Below are 24,952 nucleotides of genomic sequence, written 5' to 3' on the forward strand. Positions count from 1 at the left end.
GCCCTCCGCCAGGGGTGAGCGTCGGTGGCGGTGGTCGAAGCAGTGCAAGGAGGCGTCGACTTAGCGGGGAGATCGGGAGGTGCACGGGTGGCCAATGCTCCCGTGGGGATCCAGATCCAAATCCCACAACATACCAGTTGTTGCGGTGAGTGAAATTTCAACAATGGCCCAGTTTCAAAACCTAGTCTAGGTAATACGTTGCTCCTAGCCATCTGATTAAAATCAGATCCAACAACCATGGAGGCAACGGATGAACGCGTCATTATCCATTGGATGATCCTAATCATTTCACATGCTAGATCCAACAAATTGAATCAATCCACACATAGCTTCACATACAATTTTTTAGCAGTGCAAGTGTACGCATATGTGCGACGATGGAGGTAAATGAAACAGGATTGTGGTGCTTGACAATATAGACAGTAAACAAGATTATATTCTTTTATTCCTAAGAAATGTCTCTTTCGACGTTTCTTTAAGATTAAGAAAGCAAGTCTTGCACGTGAGTCTCATATCATTACGATTGAATAATGTTGAAAAATATTGTCCGGCTCTCTCCATCAGTTCGGACTTTTGGATGAATCGGCTGAAGCATAAATTCAATATGGTATCAGAGCCAAGAGGTCTTGAGTTCAAGAACCGACCAACGTAATATTAAATAAAACAATTCTCCAGCCTAAATCAATCCCGCATCTAAAGACCAAAATAGTCTAGACGTGAGGGGAGTGTTGAAATATATTGCCCGTCTCTCTCCATCAGTTCAGACTTTGGATCAACTGGTTTGGGCATGAATTCAATATGGTATGAGAGCGAGGAGGTCTTGAGTTCAAGACCCTGCCAACGCAGTATTAAAGAAAATGATTGTACGACCAACATAAATCCCACGTCTAAGAACTAAATAAGCCTAGACGTGACGGGTGTTGAAATATGTTGCCCACCTCTCTTCATCACTTTGGACTTTTGATGAGTTGGCTGGACCCACAACTTGCACGATGCATCAACCGTTAAGACTATGGGGGGTGTCCATCGGCTTACTTTCGGATTCTTTTCCAGTCTCGCCGTTTGCGTCGGTAACGTTGTGACTCCGGGGGGATGTTGAGTATCGTGATTAGATTGAAAACATAGGATATACTAGGAAGTATTCTGACTTGTCTTGTACTGCCAGAAGATCATGTAATCATATGTATATACCCACGAGGCTCAAGCAACACACGTTGATTTCACCAATCCCTCACTATTCCCTTCTCACAAATAATTTCCAACCAATATACTATGAGCCAACCCAGGTGCTTCGAGGGCAAAGAAAGCCTTTGCGCCGTTTGTTTCCGGCTAGCATGCCATAGGGGCTTCTCGAGGGCTCTGCACGTTGTCCGATCTGCACGAACATCACGTGTCCTAGCGACCCGACTGCGCGATCCATGACGAGTGGACTGTGGAGGTGCGCCCATGGGCATCGTCATTGGGCAGCGTCGGGCACACCTATGGGCGCCCTATAGCACGTTACCCCGTGCGTGAAGGCGTGCCCGAACCCACTCGTCGACGTCCTCGCCTCGCGCCAGGCTGGTCTGGTTCCGACAGGCGTGCCATGCCTAGTGCCCAAATGCCGTCTCGCATGTGGGGGCGTGCGTTGTGCCCGTTTGAGCCAGTTCACGCGTGGAGCCGGCCGGTTAGATTTCCTTGGCCCCACGCGGGTACGCGCGGGTGGAGCGCGGGCGTACTCTAGCGAGCTGGTTCATTCACGCCATATCAGTCTTGCGCTGCACCCAGAGTGCCAACTTGCACGTACGTGGGGCCATCATCTTCCTTTCACATCATCGTCCTCACGTTATATGGGTCTTGCATGTTGAATGAAATGTAGACACTTACTCATTTTGGTTTTGTTTAACCATTACCTAATTGCATCTTGAGAAACAACCAAAACGGGCACGACACACTTATGAATGAAGGAGTATTTATAACCTTTAGACTATAAGACTTTTTTCAAAAAAATAAGATTATGTGTTTTTGCAAAGTTCTGTATGATCTCAAATAGTTCCTGTAGTTCTTTTGTCTCGAGCATCGGCATAGTCTCAGTTTGAAATTTCGAGTGCCGTTATCTTGGGATTTGAATATATATCATTAATAAACCGTGGTCAATATTGGTTCTAGAGAATATGTTGATGATCAATATATGTAACTTTTTTAGACGAATAAACAACCAAACATTGTATCTAATATCGATGCAATTTCTCAAAATTATTGAGAAAAACCATTACAACCATTAAGTATGTTGCCCACGCAATTGGGCCGGTGCCTATGCTAGTTTGTTAACTAACAAGATCTTCATTTTTATTGTAGAGCAGTGCTACATGCACGGCACTATCCAGACGAAATGCACACGATATGACATATCCCACCATCCAAGTCCAAGGCAAAATAGCTCCAGCGGTTGGATTAGCTCTCGTCTTGATGTTGTTGATCACAACTATCGTGTGTGCAGTAGTTTCATTTATTGTATTTCCTCGGCGGTTACATGGCCTTTGGAGGGCATTTCCTCGCATTCCCGAAACAAACTAGGATGGGACAATGTGGATTGAATTGCCACCAACAGATTGAATCTTCTTTTAGATAATATGTAGAAGAGATACCTCCCCAGAACTAACTCTTACAAAATAATATATTTTTTAAACACTTACAAAATAAACAGTAAAGACGAAAAAAATGCAGTTCATTTCGCATACATATCAACGTATGCGACGATGACACACAAACCTGCCCTCACACACCAAGATAAATCGAAAAGCATAGACAATGAGAGCAGCATCCTTATTGACACACACCAGCACAACAAATGGATGTGCCACCCTAATATAAATCCTCATACGTAGCACTCGTAGAGCTTGATGTCCATCTGTAGACGGAAATAGACGGTTCCCTCGGAGGCATCGAGGCGGAGCGTGGCGATGCCGCGCGCCATGAAGAAGTTGCCGGTGCCGCCGACGACAGAGAGGTCCCGCGTCTTGTCATCCTTGAGGTCCGCACCGACGAGGTTGAGGGTGCCCTTGTGCGCCGTGGAGTTGAAGACGATGGAGAAGCCAAACCAGGAGGTGTATGACTCCTGTTTGTCGTAGAAGTAGAAGCCCTGGGCGCGCGCCGCAGGCTCCTCCCCCGCCACGGGTAGCACCTTCCCCACTGTCATGGGGTCGTCGAACACCACGAGCGTGCCGAAGTAGGTGCCATTCTTCCAGTGGGTCGTGCCCAGCGCCGTGGGCTTGGTGGCCGCCGCCGACGTCGCGTTCTGCGTGTTGTTGACGCCGTTGTAGAAAATGTTGTGGTAGTAGAGCGTCATCTCGTTGCACGGCTCGTCGGAGCTGCTGGAGACGACCCTCCTCAGGCCGGGGGCGGCGGCCGCCCACGAGCCCAGGAGAAACACCGCGACCACAACGGCCAGTGACAGCTTGCAAGATGTTGTGAGGACTTGCATTGTTGACAATGCAACTGTTTACTGAGCGTAAGCTGCCAAAGATGGATGGACTAGCTGTGATGTAGTAGAGCATGGTTAAGTGAGGATGCAGCTAGCTCTTGTTGTTGTGTGTTAAGAGCTTGACTTGTGCATGCTATTTATAGAGGTGCATGCATGGAATTGTGGGGCTTGCATGGAATTGTGGAGTATGAGTTTAGTAACTTAATTTAGGTTACATCATAATCTCTCTTGTACTCCAAGTCCCCAACAGGTGAGCAATCTTGTTTAGAATTGATGATTCGGTTGCGGTGGGTAGCTCCTACAGAAGTACTATGGAACATACCCCAAAAGCAAGTATTCATTTTGTGCTATTGGGCAGTCATGAATATGTAAGCATAATGTAAGGTAGGCTTCCAAAATAGCCGCACAAAAGCTAATGCACTGCTGTTTCATAACGTGGGGCAGGGAATTTCTTGGGATAAATTAGTTGGTCCACTCAAACAGACGCAACGATCAGAAAAGGGGTGCATCGTTGTGGTACTATATCAATTCGTTTCGTTCCTCTCTAACCAGTTAAGGCAATGCATGGCAAGGGGCAAATGGCATCGCTTTTGCCTCTTTCTCTAGCACGTCGACATGCCAACCACGGCGGGAGCTTCGGCATATGGCAAGGGGCAAAGAACACTTCAGACAGACTATCTATCTAACTAGTGACCTATTTCTCTGGACATATGTAAATATTTTATTTTTGTATACAGGTCAGCTTAGCATGTAAACATGCATGTCAGAGGCTTGATGATTTTCATTCTATTATACCACTTAAATTTAATAATTATTTCACAACTACACAATAATTACATGTGCTAGCCGTCAATCCGTGCATTCGACCAGGCTAGTTATTCACAGTTTCACTGCTATATGTAACCTTCCTTAAATTGAACTAGGAAAGTGGCCCCCTCGTTGTGCGGGCAATGTCTTTTAACCACTTGTCATATTTTATCATTGAACTTATTATAAAATTTCTTATTACATAAGTGTTAGAAAGCATTAACGCAGATATATCCATCCATACACTGGTATTTTTGTGAAATTTCCCAAATCTATCAATTAATTTTTTTGTGGAGTTTAATTCTATTAGTTCTATGAAAGAGATTAAACATCATGGATATTTTATATTATTGAGTGTCGTGTAGTCTTGCATTGTAAAAAAAATTATAATATTTAGTTGGATTCTATTATATGTATTCACTTTAGAACATATGAATCTTGGAAAAGTTGTAGTCAAGAGTGTGTATTACATTCTCAAAGAAAAAACCATTACAACTCATGTACGACAACAGATGGAAGAATATAGTTCTTTTTGTTTGTCAATTACCATGATGGAGATGATTCAATGGATGCACTTATAATGAGGTCTTTGGTCTTGGCTACATAAAATTTTGTATTGCGTATATTTGTATGATAATTAGATGTGAACGTAAGTACATTCGATTGCGGGAATACTACAAAGAGGAAGATTAAAAGTTTCAGGCACCATGCCTCAGTACAGAAAAGTTTGGATCATGATATATCTCTATTGTTGTACTCTAAAGATTCAATTATGTTAAAATCATGATAAGTGCCGCAGCCTTGTAACAAAAACTTAAAAATAACAAAATGTCTTGTTTTTTGTTTCCTTTTTTCTTTAAGTTGATAGGATGAAAAAAATATATAAGAGGAAATCACAACTGTATATTTATAACATGGCATATGATAAAAGAATTCCAAGTTGGCCAGCACCTTTGAGAAATTCTCAAAATAAATAAGAAGCAAGCAGGCTATTGTATCTTCTTCTATTCCCAATTATCTAAATTTCGTATTAAGTTGGCAAGATGGAGAATATTTTTGTTGATGCATGTAGAGAACTACATGCCAGGTAATAGAACACACTTATAAATCACATCCTCTTACTTTTGATTAAAAATATATGATACAATGGAACATGCCATTACCGTGTGAGAATACCAATGGGGGCGAAGATTTATAGTTCGTCGCTGCTAGCTAGTCTATCATGTTGCCATGAATTTTGGTGAAGGATGAGATTAGCATGATAGTGGAAATCACGTGGCATGAGAACATAACTACTTGAGCACATTACTTCTATCATTCCAAAGGTGCAATGTCCCGAGATGGACGCAGCTCCTCCTTGCCGGCGAAGATGTAGCAGCTCCTGGTCACGATACTAGCATGTCCTTTCCAATATCCCTTCGTATGTACAGTTGGTTCTCGAGCCATCGTTTAGAACGGTGCACCGTCTACACGAATGCTACCCCATTTGCTTCTGGTCCATAAATCTTGATTACTTTGACCTCCTTTAGGTTAGATTCTTTTTCTCTATTCCTGATGTCGTATGTTGACGCATAAATGCATAGCCCACCTTTCCTCATCAGCATGCTTTTGCGTGAATTGATTGGTGCATGCAGTTCTATATGGTATAAGAGCAACTGACTGGTGTGTGCAGTTCTACATGCTCGCTATGTGGGAAGCAAAATTGCCTTTCACCCTGATGGTTTGATTATAGATAGATACAACCTATAATGTCTACCCGACAATATATGATATACCCTACGTTTGGAAGACAAGGAAACTTATTTCTTGGTAGAATTATCTGTTCCGATAGCTGTTTAGGGGACCATTTGCTTCTTGTGAATTTCAACCTTGTGGGTTTTTTATTTGCTTTTTTTTCTTATCATGTTAGGGAAAACTTGGCTCAAAGCTATACAAAATATTATTTAAGCACTATTCATGTTCATATGCTACAGTTCACACCTTTATGACCATATGATTCTTTCATAGTGGAATATTTACGTAGCTATGACAGATATGCACCTATTGTTCTACATTGCTGATGGTGATGTTCATAGACTGTGCAGGCGGCTGTGCTAGTTAATTTACTAACAAAATCTTCAAGTTTATTGTACTTCCTCAACAGTAAGATGGCATTTGTAGGGTTTTTCCTTGCATTCCGGAAAAAAAATAGGATGGTACTGTGGATTGAAATAACAGCAACACTTAGAAATCTTCTTTCAGACAATATGTAGAAGAGATACCTCCCCTAAACTAACACTTACAAAGTAAACAGTAAAGACGAATAAAAATACAGTGCATTTTTTTCGAAAAGTACAGTGCATTTCGCATACTTATCATCGTATGCGACAATGACACACAAACCTGCCCTCACACACCAAGATAAATCGAAGAGCATAGAAAACAACAGCATCCTTATTGACACACACCGTCAATGGATGTGTCACCCTAATTCGTCAAACGTAGCACTCGTAGAGCTTGATGTCCATCTGGAGACGGAAGTAGACGGTTCCCTCGGAGGCATCGAGGCGGAGCGTGGCGATGCCGCGCGCCATGAAGAAGTCGCCGGTGCCGCCGACGATGGAGAGGTCCCGCGTCTTGTCGTCCATGAGGTCCGCGCCGACGAGGTTCATGGTGCCCTTGTGCGCCGTGGAGTTGAAGACAATGGAGAAGCCAAACCATGAGGTGTAAGACTCCTGCTTGTCGTAGAAGTAGAAGCCCTGGGCGCGCGCCGCAGGCTCCTCCCCTGCCATGGGTAGCGCCTTCCCCACCGTCATGGGGTCGTTGAACACCACGAGAGTGCCGAAGTAGGTGCCATTCTTCCAGTGGGTTGTGCTCAGCGCCGTGGGCTTGGTGGCGGCTGCTGACGTCGCGTTCCGCATGTTGTTGACGCCGTTGTAGAGGATGTCGTGGTAGTAAAGCGTCATCTCGTTGCACGGCTCGTCGGAGCTGCTGGAGACGACCCTCCTCAGGCCGTGGGCGGCGGCCGCCGCCGAGCCCAGGAGAAACACCGCCACCACAACGGCCAGTGACACACTGAAAGATGCAGCGAGGCCTTGCATTGTTGACACTAGAACTGTTTACTGAGCGTAAGCTGCGAAAGATCGATCGACTAGCTGTGATGTAGTAGAGCACTGCTAAGTGAGGATGCAGCTAGCTCTTGTTGTTGTGTGTTAAGAGCTTGACTTGTGCATGCTATTTATAGACGTGCATGCATATGCATACATGGAACTGTGGGGCATGCATGCCGGTAGAAAGTTGGGTTTAGTAACTTAATTTAGCTTACATCATAATCTCTCTTGTACTCCAAGTGACCAGTCTTGTTTATAAACTGATTCGCCGGTGGGTACCTCCTCCAACGTAGCATACCAGATCTGCGGTGGATAGCTCCTACACAAGTACGTAACATACCCGAAAAGCAATTATTAATTTTGTGCTATTGGGCAGTCATGAATATGTAAGCATACGACAGCGACTCATGTTAGGTGGGCTTCCAAAAGCCACACACATGCACTGATGTTTCTTAATTTGGAGCAGAATATTCGTGGCATAAATTAGTAGGTTCACTCAAATGGACGCAAAGATCAGAAGGCATCGTTGGTACGTCAGATTATAATGTACCGATATAGATTGTTTTCGTTCTTCTCCAACTAGTTAAGGCAATGCATGGCATCACTTTTGACTTTTTTGGCTGGCACGGTCACATGCCAACCATGGCGGGAGCTCCAACATTTGACACGGGGAGATACTTCAGACGACAGAGCATCTGTATACCTGCCATAAACTATTTCTCTCGACATGATAAATAGTCCCTCCGTCTCATAATATAAAAGCTACACTAGTGTCAAAAACACTCTTATATTATGGAATGAGGGGAGTGTGTTATTTTAGTCGACATGTCACCTTAACATATAATCATGCATGACAGACGCTAGACCGTTTCCATTCTATTCTACTGTTGGGATTTTGCTCTCAGTTTCGATAACATAAAAAACGACATACACACATGCACAAAAATCTTATAGCCAAGGGCTCGTACCGTTACTTATGTTTTCTTTTCAAATGTCCTCGATTACAATTGACGCACCCGTGCTCGACGAAAACAAGCTTTCGAACCAACTCAAACTAATCCTAGCACAACACACATACTAACTCCTGATGCAACACGACAAGCTGCGAAACAACCTTTCCAAGTAACTGGCTACACTGATCGCTATTTGCCTAAGCCTATTCGCATACAACTAGTGCTCCCGAAAGCTACTAGTATGCTAACCGTACAACTAGAACATAGAGTCACAAATGGTAACTCTTCTAAACTTAACCTGGTCACTAATTAAGACATGATGACACCCTAACTCAACAGCGGAGACAACACTCGGGACTCCACCATCACAGAAAGGATTGTTGGGACATAGTAAGAATTCCAACTTTGCATAACACACCAATGTCAAGTACTACAATAATTTACCTCGACTTTTTATTTCTATAGCCATCACTAGTGCAGAACCGGGCAATAGCACCGGTTCGTAAGGCCCATTAGTGCCGGTTCGGTAACCGGCACTAAAGTGTGGGCACTAAAGCCCCCCCCCCTTTAGTACCGGTTCAGCACGAATCGGTACTAAAGGGCAACCACGTGGCACAAGCCAGCTCCGGGGGCAGGGAGACCTTTAGTACCGGTTGGTGACACCAACCGGTATTAAAAAGTTGGGGGGTTTTGGGTTTATGATTTCTTTTTTAATTAATTTTGTGTTTTCCATTTAGTTCTTTTTCATTTGCTGGTATTTTACGATACTACATATTGTACACGTTATGCATATATATAAATAGAATTTCTAGTAGAACCGATCATATATATATATATATATATATATATATATATATATATATATATATATATATATATATATATCATCGAATGTCTCACAACCACCATTAATTCACACATACACACATGTATATATATACACACACAATTAGCTAGCTACATACAATTTCTCCTAATTGGTGCCTTCGGAGCCAGTGGCATTAGCCTAATTGGTGCCTTCGGAGCACGATGACAATTGAAAGTGGTTCATGGGGGCGGTAGCGGGTAATAGTATTCTCCTTTGGGATCTATGACCTGGTCGAGCAAAAATCCCGTTATTTCCTCTTGAATTGCTTGTATGCGCTCCGTTGGTAGGAGCTTCTCCCGCACCTCTCTGAATTGTTAAGAAGGAGATCAATATGTATGTCTATTAGTTGTGTGTCTAGATATCGATAATGGTGTAAAAACTATGAACAGTGTTCTGACAAATGTACCCAGTCCTCTCTTTGAGATCTACTTCTTTCGAACGCCATCATGCAAATGTTCTCGCAAACGTAGTATGCGCACAGATCTTTCCCCGGCGCCTGCTTCAGGGCCTTTACGAGAATGGAATTTGATCAGATAATAATTAATCAAGCATGATAATTAAAGAGATGGCAGCTAGCTAGGTAGTACTACTTAATTACTTACCTTGGGTCGATACCATTTCAACTTTTGTTTCCATTGGCCTGGAGTGACGTTGATGAACTTTGCCCAAGCCCTGCCCACCGACAAAGAAAATGAATAAAGGGGTTATTAAATAGTTGTTATCAGGAAATGACAAACTAATTAAATAGGCCGAGATATAGTTAATAATGATTGAAATTACTTGTTGACTATCCCCTTCACGATGGCGTAGTCACTTTCTTTCTTAAGTAGTGAGTCCAATACTTCAACTGTTCCTTCATCAACTTTAATGATTAACAAGATCCAGTGAAAACTGCATGCACACACGTCTGCATGTCTTAATTAAGCGGGCATATGTAAGCAAAAATATGTAGCTAGCTAGTAAGCAAAAACAGAATTTGTAGTACAAGACAGTGTGACTTATAGGAAGTTGTAAGGAAGTAGTATATCTTCATTGTATTTGAGGCGGTTGAAGAACTCTAGCATGCTTTCCTCTACACTTTTTTCATAACATGCATCCATGTTCCATGTGTATTCATTAACGGTATTTGGGTCAATGAACCCAATGCCATAGCGTCCACCTATTTTCATTTTATACATCTTCATCCTGCATAATACCACAGAAAAAAATATTTTGAGGATAATTACAGGTAATGATTGATCAAAATAATCACTACAGCTAGCTTGAGACTTAAATTACAGAAAGAAATCACTTACAGACAATAGCAACTGACGATAGATTTGTCGAGTGCGTCTTGATTGTATAACCGAAATAGTTCATTATACTCAACGGACACAGCTTTCTCATGAAAGTAATGATCCTTCTTGACATTCACCATGAGGGACTCTCGATTGGAAATCTTGGTAATGTCCATGTACCATTGATGCAATTCATACATTCTCGTTGGGAGCTTCTTGACCTCGTCTAGCTCGACTAAAGGTTGGCCCTGGACATATTTCCGTTTTATTTCCTCCTTTCTAAGCGGAGACATGGGCTTGATCTCGAGGAGTTGTCCAACATTGATCTTGAGGATTTCAGCCTGCCTTATATGCTCCTCGGTTATTACCACATCGCCTAGCTGGGGAACGTTAACGGTTTGCCCACAATAATATTGGGCGCGCCTACTCTCATATGCTGTTGGCACAACAAGCGGGGGGATTGATTGCGCCGCCTGTTCTCCCAGCTGGGGAACGGTTTTACCACATTTTTGCCAGCTGATTTGCTCGAGCTCGAGCTCGACTCTTTCTGTAGACGTGCTCGATTTAACTTCCTGAGGTGGCGCTCATAGTCTGTGTCAACAGGCTTGGGAGCTGGTGGTCTAGCCATACGAATGAAGTGGTCAATCTTTTCCTCAGGCACTTTCTCCCTTGGCGACGGTGGCGGTTTCGGTGCAAAATGGGCTTCCACCTCGGCCTTCGATATGGCTGCGTTTTCCTCCTCGGACTTGTCGTAAGGCCTCTGCGGAAGAGGCGCGAGGCTTGGACCATATTGAAATCGCTTGCCTCCGCCTGTACCTCCCGTACTACCTCGACTTGTACCGCTACGCACCATAGCTGCGGTGGCTCTCTTCCGTGATTGCTGAGGCGGAGGACACGGCTGACGTGGCTGAGTTGGAGGAGGAGGAGTGGCCTGAAGCTGTGCCGGACGTTGTGCCGGACTTGAAGGAGGAGTGGTCTGACGCTGTGCCAGACTTGGAGGAGGAGTGGCCTGACACTTTGCCGGACTTGGAGGAGGGGGAGTGGCCTGACGCTTTGGTGGACTTGGAGGAGCGGGAGTCTGCTGACTCGGTGGCGGACTTCGACGAGGAGTCGGCTGACGCGGTGTCGGTGGCCTTCGAAAGATGATGCAATCCTTTCTCCATAGCATGATACGATGTTTGGCCTCTCCCAGTGTGTGCTCCTCGTCACCTCCAGGAATGTCAAGCTCTAGCCCCGAATATTGGTCCACCACCTCATCAACCAAGACACGAGCATAGCCCGCTGGAATCGGGTTGCAATGGAAGGTTGCCTCGGGGGGATTTGTAAAAGCAACGGCATCCGCCACCTTCATGGATATGTTCTTCATTTTGAAGTGTAGCTCGCAGTTAGTGTTCTCCATGATGTCATCCACGGGGTATCTATCCAGCATTGCGTCACTCGGGCGGAACCCATGCTGCTTCTCGGCATGGATGGGACGGTGCTATCCAATGCTGGATCATCCGCTAGCTGCTACAGCTGCTGAGACCCCCTTTGCTAGCAAAGTGAGTCGATCTGCTCCTGCTGCCGCTGGAATTTGACTGCCAAGTCCGCGTGCGCTGATTCTAGGCCTTGAAGGCGTTCATAGTCCAGCTTCTTCTTCCCCTCCTCCATCTTCTTCTTCTTCTCCTCCGCAATCTTCTTTCTCGCACGGGTTCTGTAGTCGGTGTTCCAGTCCGAAAACCCCTCATACCACGGAATAGTGCCCTTGCCTCGTGTTCTTCCCGGGTGTTCAGGATTTCCCAGGGCACGCGTAAGCTCGTCGTTCTCTCTGTTGGGCTGGAGCACCCCCGATCGAGCCTCTTCTATTGCAACAAGTAGCTTATCTTCGGCTCCGTTCAGACATGCCTTCTTTGAAACTTTGCCTGTCTTCGGGTCCAACGCCCCCCCATGCGCATAGAACCAAGTCCTGCACCTGGGGGGCTAGCTCAATGTTTCTGGAGTGACACCTGCATCCTCCATCTTTTTCTCAGACTTATCCCACTTAGGCATTGCCACCGTGTAGCCACTTGGCCCCAGCTTATTGAACTTATCCTTTTTTTCGGCATTGGCCTTGTTTATTCTCGACCGTTCCTTAGATAATTCCGAATCCTTGAATTTCACGAAATCGTCCCAATGAGCACTTTGCTTCTCTAGTGTTCCCTCGAATACTGCAGTCTTCCTTCCTCCCTTGACGTACTTGTCACATACACGATTCTTGTGGTTGTTGAATGCAACTGCCATCTTTCTAAGAGCAGCGTCCTTGACTTTCTCCACATCTGCATCTGTGAAATGATCTGGTAGGGTGAAATGTTCCATGAGAGTTTTCCGAAGTAGAACTTTTTGTCTGTCGTCGACAAAAGTAAGATCTGGACATGGCTTTGCTGGCTCTCTCCATTCTTGAAGGGAGATCGGGAGTTGGTCCTTCACAAGAACTCCGCACAGACGAATGAACTTGTCCACAAGTTTCTTAAGCGCTAATGGTTCGCCATTAGGTTTGATGGCCTCGATATTGTACTTTACGCCCTCCTTCAACTTTTTGTTCGGGCCTCGTTTCCTGCTGCCTGAAGATTTGCTCGATCCGGATGGCTGAAAGAAGAAAGATCGATTCATTAATATATCTTCAAGTCATTTAAAACATGTGATGATCACCAGATGCCTGCTTATATAAATATACCTCGCCGGTCTTTGTTGTTTCAAGATCAACATTTTCTTCGTCATCATCATAATCATAGTTCATGACTTCATCAATTTGGTCGTCGCGATCGAATATCATATCACCCTCTCCGGTGTTGTTTAGATATTCGGAGCCGTCATAATCTTCTTCATTCTGATCATCATCTGGCTCGCGAGGATGGCGTATGATATCGAACAGGGTCTCTTCTCCCTCTCTGCCGGTATTGTCCGCCATAACTTTTATTTAACTAATCCAAAAGAAATATAAAACAATTTAGTATTCAAATTACAATGCATGGATGCAATCAATTAATAAGGAAAAACTGAATCAATCATAGTACATAATAAGCATCATCGAATATAATCTCGAATACATCGTCTCGAATAATAGATATAATCTCGAATACATCGTCTCGAATAATATAGATAATCTTGAATAAATCATCTCGAATATTATATATCAAATACATCACTAGTAAATATGCCCGTGCGTTGCACCGGGAGAAAGAACTTAACATATCATTCATCATGTTAGAAGCTAGCGAGTGGAGCAAAGTAGAATTTTTAGGGAGGAAAGCGCAAGACGTATATGATAAACCTAAGGTAGCGAGACATGTAATCAATGGACCCCGTGCCATGTGAAGATGTATCATACGGAGGGCAACCACATTTCATCATACAAAAACTATAAATCCATGCCGGCTCGTTGATAAAGTCGTACAAGGAGCCGACGAGAAAAATAGAGGGGGCCAAAGATGTCGCCGACCTACTCAACACGAGCTACCACCCTACTACACATGTGCAGATCCTGACATGTCTGTCTTGTCATCCACTCCCACGATGTTTCTCTTCCCAGAAAGAACTATGTGCCGCTTTGGCTCATCGTATGATGCATTCGCTTCCTTATCTTTTCTTTTTCTCGGCTTGGTAGACATGTCCTTCACATAGAAAACCTGTGCCACATCATTGGCTAGGACTAATGGTTCGTCTGCATACACAAGATTGTTGAGATCCACTGTTGTCATTCCGTACTGCGGGTCTTTCGTTACCCCGCCTCGTGTCATATTGACCCATTTGCACCAAAACAAAGGGACCTTCAAACCACGACTATAGTCAAGTTCCCATATGTCCTGTATATAACCATAATATGTTTCCTTTCCCGTCTTGGTTTCTGCATCAAAGGGGACACCACTATTTTGGTTGGTGCTCTTCTTATCTTGGGCGATCGTGTAAAATGTATTACCATTTATCTCGTACCCTTTGAAAGTCATTATATTCGAAGATGGTAACTGGGACAGCAAGTACATGTCATTTTCAATACAGGCGTCATGCATGGTATGTGTCTGCAACCAGCTGGCGAAACTCCTGGTTTGTTCACGTGTAATCCAGTCATCAGACCGCTCCGGGTGTTTGGAGCGTACCAAATTCTTGTGTTCGTCCATATACGGAGCCACCAAGGCGGAATTCTATAGAACTGTGTAGTGTGCTTCAGTGAGAGAATGTCCGTCCATACATATTATTTGATCCCCTTCTAGCGTGCCTTTTCCATCCAGTCTGCCCTTATGCCGCGATTCAGGAACACCAATTGGCTTAAGGTCTGGAATAAAGTCAATACAAAACTCAATGACCTCCTCATTTTCATGGCCCTTAGAGATGCTTCCTTCTGGCCTAGCACGGTTATGAACATATTTCTTTAAGACTCCCATAAACCTCTCAAAGGGGAACATATTGTGTAAAAATACAAGACCCAAAATGTTAATCTCTTCGCATAGGTGAACTAGGATGTGCGTCATGATGTTGAAGAAGGATGGTGGGAACACAAACTCTAAACTGACAAGACATTGCATCAAATCATTCTCTAACCTTGGTATGATTTATGGATTGATTACCTTCTGAGGGATTGCATTGAGGAATGCACATAGCTTCACAATAGCTAATCGAACGTTTTCTGGTAGAAGCCCCCTCAATGCAACCGGAAGCAGTTGCGTCATAATCACGTGGCATTCATGAGACTTTAGGTTCTGGAACTTTTTCTCTGTCATGTTTATTATTCCCTTTATATTCGACGAGAAGCCAGACGGTACCTTAATACTGAGCAGGCATTCAAAAAAGATTTCCTTCTGTTCTTTGGTAAGAGCATAGCTTGCATGACCCTGATGTATGCCTTCTTTTCCGTGCATACGTTGCTGGTCCTCCCGTGCCTCAGGTGTATCTTTTGTCTTCCCATACACACCCAAGAAGCCAAGAAGGGTCACACAAAGATTCTTCGTCACGTGCATCACATCTATTGCGGAGCAGACCTCTAGGTCTTTCCAATAGGGCAGCTCCAAAATATAGATTTCTTCTTTCACATGGGTGCGCGTCCGTCAGCGTCATTCGGAACAGGTTGTCCACCAGGACCCTTTCCAAAGACCACCTGCAAATCCTTGACCATATCATGTACATCAGCACCAGTACAGTGGCGAGGCTTCGTCCGATGATCCGCCTCACCTTTGAAATGCTTGCCTTTCTTTCTTACGGGATGCCTGCTCGGAAGAAATCGACGATGTCCCAGGTACACATTCTTCTTACAATTAGCCAAATATATACTGTCGGTATCGTCCAAACAGTGCGTGCATGCGCGGTATCCCTTGTTTGTCTGTCCTGAAAGGTTACTGAGAGCAGGCCAATCATTGATGGTCACGAACAGCAACGCCTTTTTGTCAAATTCTTCCCCCATGTGCTCATCCCATGCACGTACACCTGTTCCATTCCACAGTTGTAAGAGTTCTTCAACTAATGGCCTTAGGTACACATCAATGTCGTTGCCGGGTTGCTTAGGGCCTTGGATGAGCACTGGCATCATAATGAACTTCCGCTTCATGCACAACCAAGGAGGAAGGTTATACAAACATAGAGTCACATGCCAGGTGCTATGGTTGCTGCTCTGCTCCCTAAAAGGATTAATGCCATCTGCGCTTAGACCAAACCATACGTTCCTTGCGTCATCTGCAAACTCCTTCCCATACTTTCTTTCGATTTTTCTCCACTGCGACCCATCAGCGGGTACTCTCAACTTTCCGTCTTTCTTACGGTCTTCTCTGTGCCATCGCATCGCCTTGGCATGCTCTTTATTTTGGAACAAATGTTTCAACCGTGGTATTATAGGAGCAGACCACATCACCTTGGCAGGAATCTTCTTCCTGGGGCGCTCGCCCTTGACATCACCAGGGTCATCGCGGCTGATCTTATAGCGCAACGCATCGCATACCGGGCAAGCGTTCAAATCCTCGTACTCACCGCGGTAGAGGATGCAATCATTAGGGCATGCATGTATCTTGTACACCTCTCTAACCCTAGAGGGCAGACAACCTTCTTTGCTTCGTACGTACTCTCGGGCAATTCGTTGTCCTTTGGAAGCATATTCTTTATCATTACCAGCAACTTTCCAAATCCCTCATCAGATACACCATTCTCTGCCTTCCATTGCAGCAATTCCAGTGTGGTGCCCAGCTTTTTCTTGTCACCTACGCAATTCAGGTACAACAATTTTTTGTGATCCTCTAACACGTGCTGCAACTTCTTCTTCTCCAAATCACTTGCGCAGTTTCTCTTTGCATCGGCAATGGCCCGACCTAGATCATCAACGGGCTCATCTGATGCCTCTTCTTCAGCTTCTTCCCGCATTGCCGGCTCAGCTTCTTCCCGCATTACCGGCTCAGATTCTTCCCCCATTGTTGTATCATCGTATTCAGGGAACCCATGGCCAGGATAGCTTTTGTCGTCCTCTTCTTCTTCATTGTCTTCCATCATAACCTCTCTTTCTCCGTGCTTGGTCCAAACATTATAGTGGGGCATGAAACCAGACTCAAACAGGTGGACGTGAATGGTTCTTGACGTAGAGTAATTGTGACCATTCTTACAGCCAGCACATGGACAAGGCATAAAACCATCCGCCCGCTTGTTTGCCTCAGCCGCAAGCAGAAAAGTATGCACGCCATTAATGAACTCGGGAGAGCATCGGTCATCATACATCCATTACCGGCTCATCTTCAATACACAGCACCGAAAACACCAAATTAATACAATACATAAAGTTCATACAACACTTAAATGCAACAAACAAATAACTTTCTAGCTAAAGCATTTAAATGCAAGAACAAATGTGATCAAGATCGCAACTAAGGTAACAATTGATCCAACAGCATAATGATACCAAGCCTCACTATCAATGGCATATTTTCTAATCTTTCTAATCTTCAAGCGCATTTTCTCCATCTTGATCTTGTGATCATCGACGACATCGGCAACATGCAACTCCAATTCCATCTTCTCCCCCTCAATTCTTTTCAATTTTTCTTTCAAATACTCGTTTTCTCTTTCAACTAAATTTAACCTCTCGACAATAGGGTCGGTTGGAATTTCCGGTTCACATACCTCCTAGGTAAAAATATCTATGTCAACTTGATGGGCCTAATTTGTCATAAACATGAAATGCAACAAATAGTTTTAAAAGAGAATATACCACATCCGAATCATAACAAGGACGAGGGCCGACGGGGACGGATATCAAAACCATGGCACTATGTATAACAAACAACATACGGGTAAGATAATTATACGAGTAACTATATATCCAAATCACACAAATATCAATTTTTATATAAAAATTCATGAACAAGAGGCTCACCACAAGGTGGTGCCGGCGACGGGACGGTGCGGGCGATCGACGGTGGTTACGACGGAGATTCAGAAGGCACTAAGTAAACCACACCTACATATGCAAACTAAGTGTTATTTTGACCTCAATTTGCATATAAATCAAATACTACCACATATAATTCCTCCCAAATTACTAAAACCCACAATTAATCACTATATAAACCAATGCAAGAGCTAATCTAGCAATGAGAGATGAAAGGACAAAGTTGCTAACCTTTGTGGTCATTTGAATGGATGGGGGCCTGCAAATCTTGACAAATTTGGGGCAAATTTTGTGATGAACTCAAGAGGAAGAAGGGAAGAAAAGAGGAGAGGGAGAGGGGAAAGGGGGAAGAACAGAGTGCTGGTGGACGAAGGGTTTATATAGGACGACCTTTAGTACCGGTTCGTGGCACGAACCGGTACTAAAGGTGCTGGAGGGGCCCCACTCTGACAACATCCTGCCACCACTTTCATTAGTACCGGTTTGTGGCACGAACCGGTGCTAAAGGTTCGCCACGAACAGGTACTAAAGAGCTCCTCCCGCCTAGCCATTGGAACCGGCACTAATGAAAACATTAGTGCCGGTTCTGTTACAAACCGGGACTAATGTGTCTCACATTTGACCCTTTTTCTACTAGTGCATCTTTTCTGGCCGTTTTTTGTATGGTGATGCACGATGGCAGTGGTTACATGTCACCGGAGTACGCCATGGACGGCATGTATCATTCATGCAGGATGTGTACAGCTTCAGTGTGTTATTGCTGGAGATCGTCAGTGGCACGAGGAACCAATGAAGTTTCAACCTGATAGCTCATGTAAGCAATCAATTACCTTTCCTTCAACCGCAAGCAAAATAGTCAAAATGACATTTGTGTGGTTTTATAAAATTCATTCTAATTTGAAATTTTGTACCTACATGGCCCAAGTCTCAATCCGTTTGCTTGAACTAAGAAACATATTTTTATGGAACCACATTGAATTCAAAGATGACCTTGACAACACAGAATAATATTTTGCAGGCATGGAATCTGTTTGAAGAAAACAGGAGTCTTGAGCTCCTTGATCAAGCCGTGTGCGGCGGCTGCTCCCCAGCGGAGCTAGAGCATGTTACGACATGCATCCAGGTAGGGCTATCGTGCGTTCAGGAGAGCCCGAGCCAACGGCCGCAAATGGCTGTAGTAAGCCCCATGTTGTCGCACCAACAGGTGCCAGGGCGGCCACTTCGGCCAGTGGTCTGCACGCCGGTGAGAACTCCGGCAGACCTTCTCAACGTGGAGGAGACATCCAGCAATGAGTTGACCATCACGAACCTCGAAGGCCGGTAGCAACTAGCAAGAGGCATGGATGAACCTCGTAACCTGGGTCCTAGGGAAGGTAGTTCCTAGAAAATTGATATGCATCCACAAGGCCACAACAGACTGCACCCAATGTGTATGTGTTCCTATCAACATGGATCGGGCAATATTGGAGATGTGACTCAGCCAGTACAATCAGGATTAGGAGAGGGGGGGAAATGACAGATCGTGTTTTAAGAAGAAAATTATCTCTTTCTCCACTACACCAGGAACTGCAATACCAGCTAGATCAAGTTTAATGGATTGTATTCCGGTCTCCCTCACTCAAATAAGTGGCTCTCAACCTTTGTCTCCACACTAGTTCCTCTCTCAACAGGAGCTCGTCCAGCTCCAATGTGTACTGCTTAATGGATTGTTTCTGTTCGGCTGAGTATGGTGAGCTCCATCCTCGATACCACTAACCTCCCTAGGTTTAAAGAGCCCATAATCAATCGAGGTCTTCAATTATAATTGGGTCACCGATTTTGACCGGTCAACAATTTCACAAAGCTATCTCATTCAATTATTTTGTACTATACACTATGCTTTTTAATTTTTAAGGTCTCACAATTATTCGAGGTATTCAATTTAGAGTTGTGTCATCTAATTTTGACCGGGTCAACAATTTCTCAAGCTATCCAATTCAATTCATTTAATACACTGTGTTTCCCTAATTTTGAAGCTCTTTCATTCAATTGAGGTATTAAATTTTGGATTTAGTTTAAATTTTGATTGGGCCAACAATTTTAAATTAATCAGCAGCAACCGGCCTATAAAAACATATCAATCCAACACACCCTTCCACCACCTAGAAAAAAGAAGCGTCACCATGTGATATTATGGCATCAATATAGTATATGCAACCACCGACACAGAAATTTCTCCACGTAAATATAGACTGGTTAGCGAATAACATAAAATCACACAATGAAAGACCCACCAAATCAACCCATTATAAATATAAATTAAACATAGTCTATCATCTCCTCCACCCGCCAAACTAAATATTCCATCAGTTCCAAAAATATAAGAGGTATTAGTTTTTTAGAAAGTCAAATTTCTTTAATTTTGACCAAGTTTAGATCAAAAATATCGACATCCATAACATTAAACAAAGTATGGGAATTCATTTCATTATGAATATTAAAATACCAATATGATATTATGGATTTTGATATATTTCTTTACAAAATTGATCAAACTTAAAAGATTTGCCTTTTCAAAAAGTAATACACCTTAAATTTTAAAACAAAGTGATATTTTAAAGAAACCCAACAACAACAACGGCGCAACAAAGTGCGAACAACCATTCTTGTAAGACACTAAGTTTGTTCCTAATCTCGGTTGAGTACTTGAAATTTTTAGTATTGGAATGATTTGAAGTTTTTTATTTTTTTCCGACAATGATTTGAAGTTTTCGGAGTGCACCTTATCAATTGATTCATACAAGTGACAGGACATGACCAACATAAATTTATTTTTTATGATGCCAAAATAGTATGGTACGTCTGGTATTGTAGTTCCTCATGGTGTTATGTAATAGTGATAATTTTCCTTCAGAGCACAATCTGGATTCAGTTCTTTTGTTTAATTGTTTCCTCTCATCTTTATCGTACTCACCGAGTCATATCCCCAGTGTTACCCTGATTCGTCTTGATTGGAATGTCATAAACAGTGGTAAAAAGCAATTGTGGGTGTGCTCTGATTTTATTTCTCTGATGGATAACAAAAATAAATTTAGTCGGACACTTTGTTAGACGAAACATGTACAAGTACCTTGTAATATCATCGAACATATGAGGGAGTTAGTCCCAAGATATTGCACGTGGAGTTCTACCCTGTTTCTTTTTTGTTCATTTTTTCCTCTGGACTTTATCATACTCGCTGAGTCATATCCCCAGTGTGACCCTCATTTGTGTTTATTGGAAATTCAAACCCACCAGTACTGTTTGTTGTGGATGCACTCCGATATTTCTTCACATGGAGTATGTACGTTTCCTTTTTCTGGGAGAACGTTGACCAATTTGTTCCAAACACAACTATATCATCTTTTCATTAAAATATTCAAACCTGTTACTAATTTGCTTTTGCCATTCCTGATGTGTGAAGATAAATTTAGCTGTGCTGAGTAGCAAATAAAATTTGTGTTCTGTTTTTGGGAGCAATTTTTGTTTGTCTCTAATACTCTTTAGGTTTGTTGCTACCATTTTCATTGTTGTATCCTTAAGTTCTACCACCCCCGCAAGGAAGTGTATCAACAAATATACTAGCCGAATGGCAGTTTGGACGGATCCATTACTCTACTGTAGTTCATTTGTACTCCTAATGCAGCAGTTGGTAGCCTGGTACGGTCTTTTTTGTCCGGTTTTATTTCGTCTCGCCTCTCACCACCCCTTCCGCTGGTTATTCTCCCTCCTGTTAAAAAACCAAATCCCATTAAGGGGATCTTGTTTCGTGCTTGCCTTGGCAGGTACTGATTCAATTCAATTACATAAATAACAGGTAATTAAGAATTCAGAAATCGCATCATATATGTTAGATCACCTTCCTAGAAAGATAGACATAAGATATTTCTTGATAACCTTCCAAAACAAAATCAGATATTCCCGCATAACGAAGCACTACTCCGATGCGATATGCCATTTATTATTATCTCTATTATGAATTGGGAATCACAAGTTTCCTAATACAACAAAAATAACATATCTTCTTTCTTATGGGCGTACGATCAACAGGCTCTCAGCGACATAGCCGAGCACCGCTTGCCAACATGGACAACGACCACGATGAGCTCGCGACATGGGCGATCTAGCGTTCACTATGATGGATGACGACTATGCTCTACAGGATGTACACACGCCGACTATTGTCGAAACATTCGCGGTGAGGACAACATGACACAACATTGGTCAGGTGGTTCATTCCATTGTAGAAAAGAGGGGTATTCCAAGCATAAGAAGGCAAAAGAACTAAAGCCACCAAGTGGTCTACGGTGTTGGAGAACAAAAGAATGTTCTAAGAAATAAAACAAAAAAAGAAATAAATAATATTCTAGAAAACGATTAGGAATGAGAACTAAAGCTCGCATGGAATGAGAAAGAAGAAGATGAGGCGTTGATGACGAAAACACTAATGTTGACGTGTTGCTGGTTGGCGAAGAGGCTAGAATTAGAAGTTGCAGGTAAGGACGAGAAAGAGAAGAATGACAATTATCCCTTGTAGCAATGAATGGTACGTGGGCTGGAGGTGGAGCATATTGATGACTAGGAATATATTCACATTTCCACTCACCTCCGATGTCAGTGTGCATTTGCAAAGTTGAATAGACCTTTGAGAATGATTTCTATAGTTACTTGTTATGTTGTGTCAATAATATGTGTTAAGTTAACCCACTTCTATTATACTATAAACATGAAAAATTCCATCCCTGTTGCAATGCATGACAAAGATGAGGTGGACGTCATCTGGTTTTAAAAGAAGTGGTTCCAGCGAGAAATGTCCTGCTAGAACGGAAAACCGAGCAAGAAGGGGAGGTTCCGACAAAAAAGGGGAAGATGCATCGTGGGTTGGGGTTTTGTGTTGGACCTGGATGTTGACGATAACATGGTGGATAGCCCGTAGCAACGCACGGGTATTGTTCTAGTTTATCTTGCATTTCAATATGTATATTATGCTGCATTTCGAAATCAGCTCATGTGAATCTTTGAACGGATCTACTCCCTCCGTTCCAAATTATAAGATGTTCTAACTTTTTTCTAAATCGGATGTATAGACGCGTTTTAGTGTATTTGTTCACTCGTTTCAGTCTGTATGTAGTCCATATTGACATATCCAAAACATTTTATAATTCGGAACGGAGGTAATACATTTCTTTGCATGCCGGTTGAATTTGGTCCTTATATATCTGGGTGATGCAAACTAATTTAACCAGATACATAAGTATTTGCATTAGCTCTTCACCGGTGCTAGTTCAACCATGGAAATGAACATGTACTCCAGAGCGCAATGGAAATTTTAGGTTGCATGCAAGTACTCTGTACTTCTTGCAAAGGCAAAATAGACTAGGGTGAAAGCAAATGATGAAATGTGCAATAATTCTGTAGAAGTTATTCACAGTTTGCACCATACCGTAGCATATATGACTGATGCATTGAATTCTTGAACCAAAATATCGAGTTCGTATAAAAAGCTCAGACCAACCAGGCACGCCCGGTCCCCAACGGCATTACTCTAAATAAGAGCGACCAGACACCAAACACTTCGAGGCACATCAAATTTGAACTTCAGCTCATGATAAAGAAAAGAAGTAGTGCATTCTATGGCCATATGGAATAATTCCTCTCATTATCTCCTTCTAGCATCGCCCAGGTATCATAATCTGTTGGGGAAAAGGATATGCAGCGAAAAGGTTACGTTGCGGAAAATTTTGCAATATAGGTCAAGTTCCAGATTAGTTTTGCAACAAATGTCTTGTTATGTCTTTTTGCTGCATATCCTGGCGACCCGAGGATCCATGACGGGTGAACCGTGGGGCGTGCCCATGGTCACCGTCATTGGGCAGCGTCAGGCATGCCTCTGAACGCCCTATAGCACGTTGCCCCATGCGTGAAGTTGTGCCCGAACCCACTTGTCGACGTCCTTGCCTCGCACCAGGCTGGTCTACTTCTGACAGTCATGGTGTGTCTAGTGCCCATATGCCGGCTCGCACGTGGGGGCATGCGTCGTGCCCGTTTGAGCCGACTTGCGCGTGGAGCCAACCGGTTAGGTTTTGTTAGCCCCAGGCGGGTATGCCGTGTGGAGCGCGTGCGCCCTCTGGTGGGCTGGTTCACTCACGCCATGCGGGTCTTGCGTCTCACCCACAACAACGATTCGCGCATGGGGCCATACTGTCAGGACCATTCTTCACATGTCTATCTGGATCGTTCGCGCCAGCCGGATCCTGCGTTGCGGGTGTAGCGCTAGATCGCGCATGCGGCCTGCCTGTCATGTTGTTCCGTTGGCACCACTTGGGTGCGGGCGGCCGGCTTGCCAACTAGAGGCACAATCTGTCAGGCCCACCACATGGATGTACCCATTGGCTTTTTAGTATTTTCTTTAAGTCAATAGCACAAAAGGACGCGCCCCCAAAGCCCCTTAACCCTAACTTATATTCACATCTCTATCACCCAATCCCTCCTCCCATCGTAGCACACTCTCTTCTTCGCACGCCGTAGCCGGTGCAGCGCTGATGTGATAGGGAGAGAGAGGGAGAGGTGGGGAGAGAGAGAGAGAGAGAGAGAGAGAGAGAGAGAGAATTGGGCGTCGGCGAGGGTGCATCTGTTGGGGAAACCAAGGCCATGAAGTGTGGTAAGAGGGTTGCCGCTAGGAGTTGTAAGGCATCGAGCAACAGGGACGATGGAGGCCTTCTGTCATCACCCAGGAGGAGATCGGGGCACTCTGACGGCACGGATATCTGCCAACGACCGATGTGGCCCCCACTCGCCCTCCCGTCGTTCAAAGACCGACGGGGGAACCTACCTCGGTCCGGGTACTGCAACGCCGCTTTGGTGAGCACATCATCTTCCTCTCGCATCTACTTCGTGGTCTGGGGGGTTCCCGATTCACCCCTTTCTCCGTGGATGTGGACTCTTCATTTCTACGGCTTGCAACTCCACCACATAGTATGACAACAGTGTCTTCTTGCAGTTTTTGGCAACACCCCACGCTTATCGATTTATGAAAGATGGCGTCAAAAAAGGTACATAGGTCTTCTGCATGATGGACTCCTCCCCTCCCCCCCCCCCACCC

At 43.9% G+C, this 24,952-nt stretch overlaps 2 protein-coding genes across 2 annotated transcripts; both read right to left on the reverse strand.

The window, feature by feature from the left end:
• Nucleotides 1-2,857: 2,857 nt before the first annotated feature.
• Nucleotides 2,858-3,463, reverse strand: LOC119357482 (dirigent protein 5-like). Its single transcript, XM_037624415.1, has one exon. The coding sequence runs from the start codon at nt 3,461-3,463 to the stop codon at nt 2,858-2,860; it is 606 nt and encodes a 201-aa protein (XP_037480312.1).
• A 3,123-nt stretch (nt 3,464-6,586) lies between these two features.
• Nucleotides 6,587-7,418, reverse strand: LOC119358734 (dirigent protein 5-like). The gene has a single exon (XM_037625167.1). It carries the CDS (start codon nt 7,348-7,350, stop codon nt 6,745-6,747), a length of 606 nt encoding a protein of 201 aa, XP_037481064.1. The 5' UTR covers nt 7,351-7,418; the 3' UTR covers nt 6,587-6,744.
• Between the last annotated feature and the right edge of the window lie 17,534 nt (nt 7,419-24,952).

This window comes from Triticum dicoccoides, chromosome 2A, assembly GCF_002162155.2.
Source record: "Triticum dicoccoides isolate Atlit2015 ecotype Zavitan chromosome 2A, WEW_v2.0, whole genome shotgun sequence".
In the NCBI taxonomy this organism is placed as follows: Eukaryota; Viridiplantae; Streptophyta; class Magnoliopsida; order Poales; family Poaceae; genus Triticum; species Triticum dicoccoides.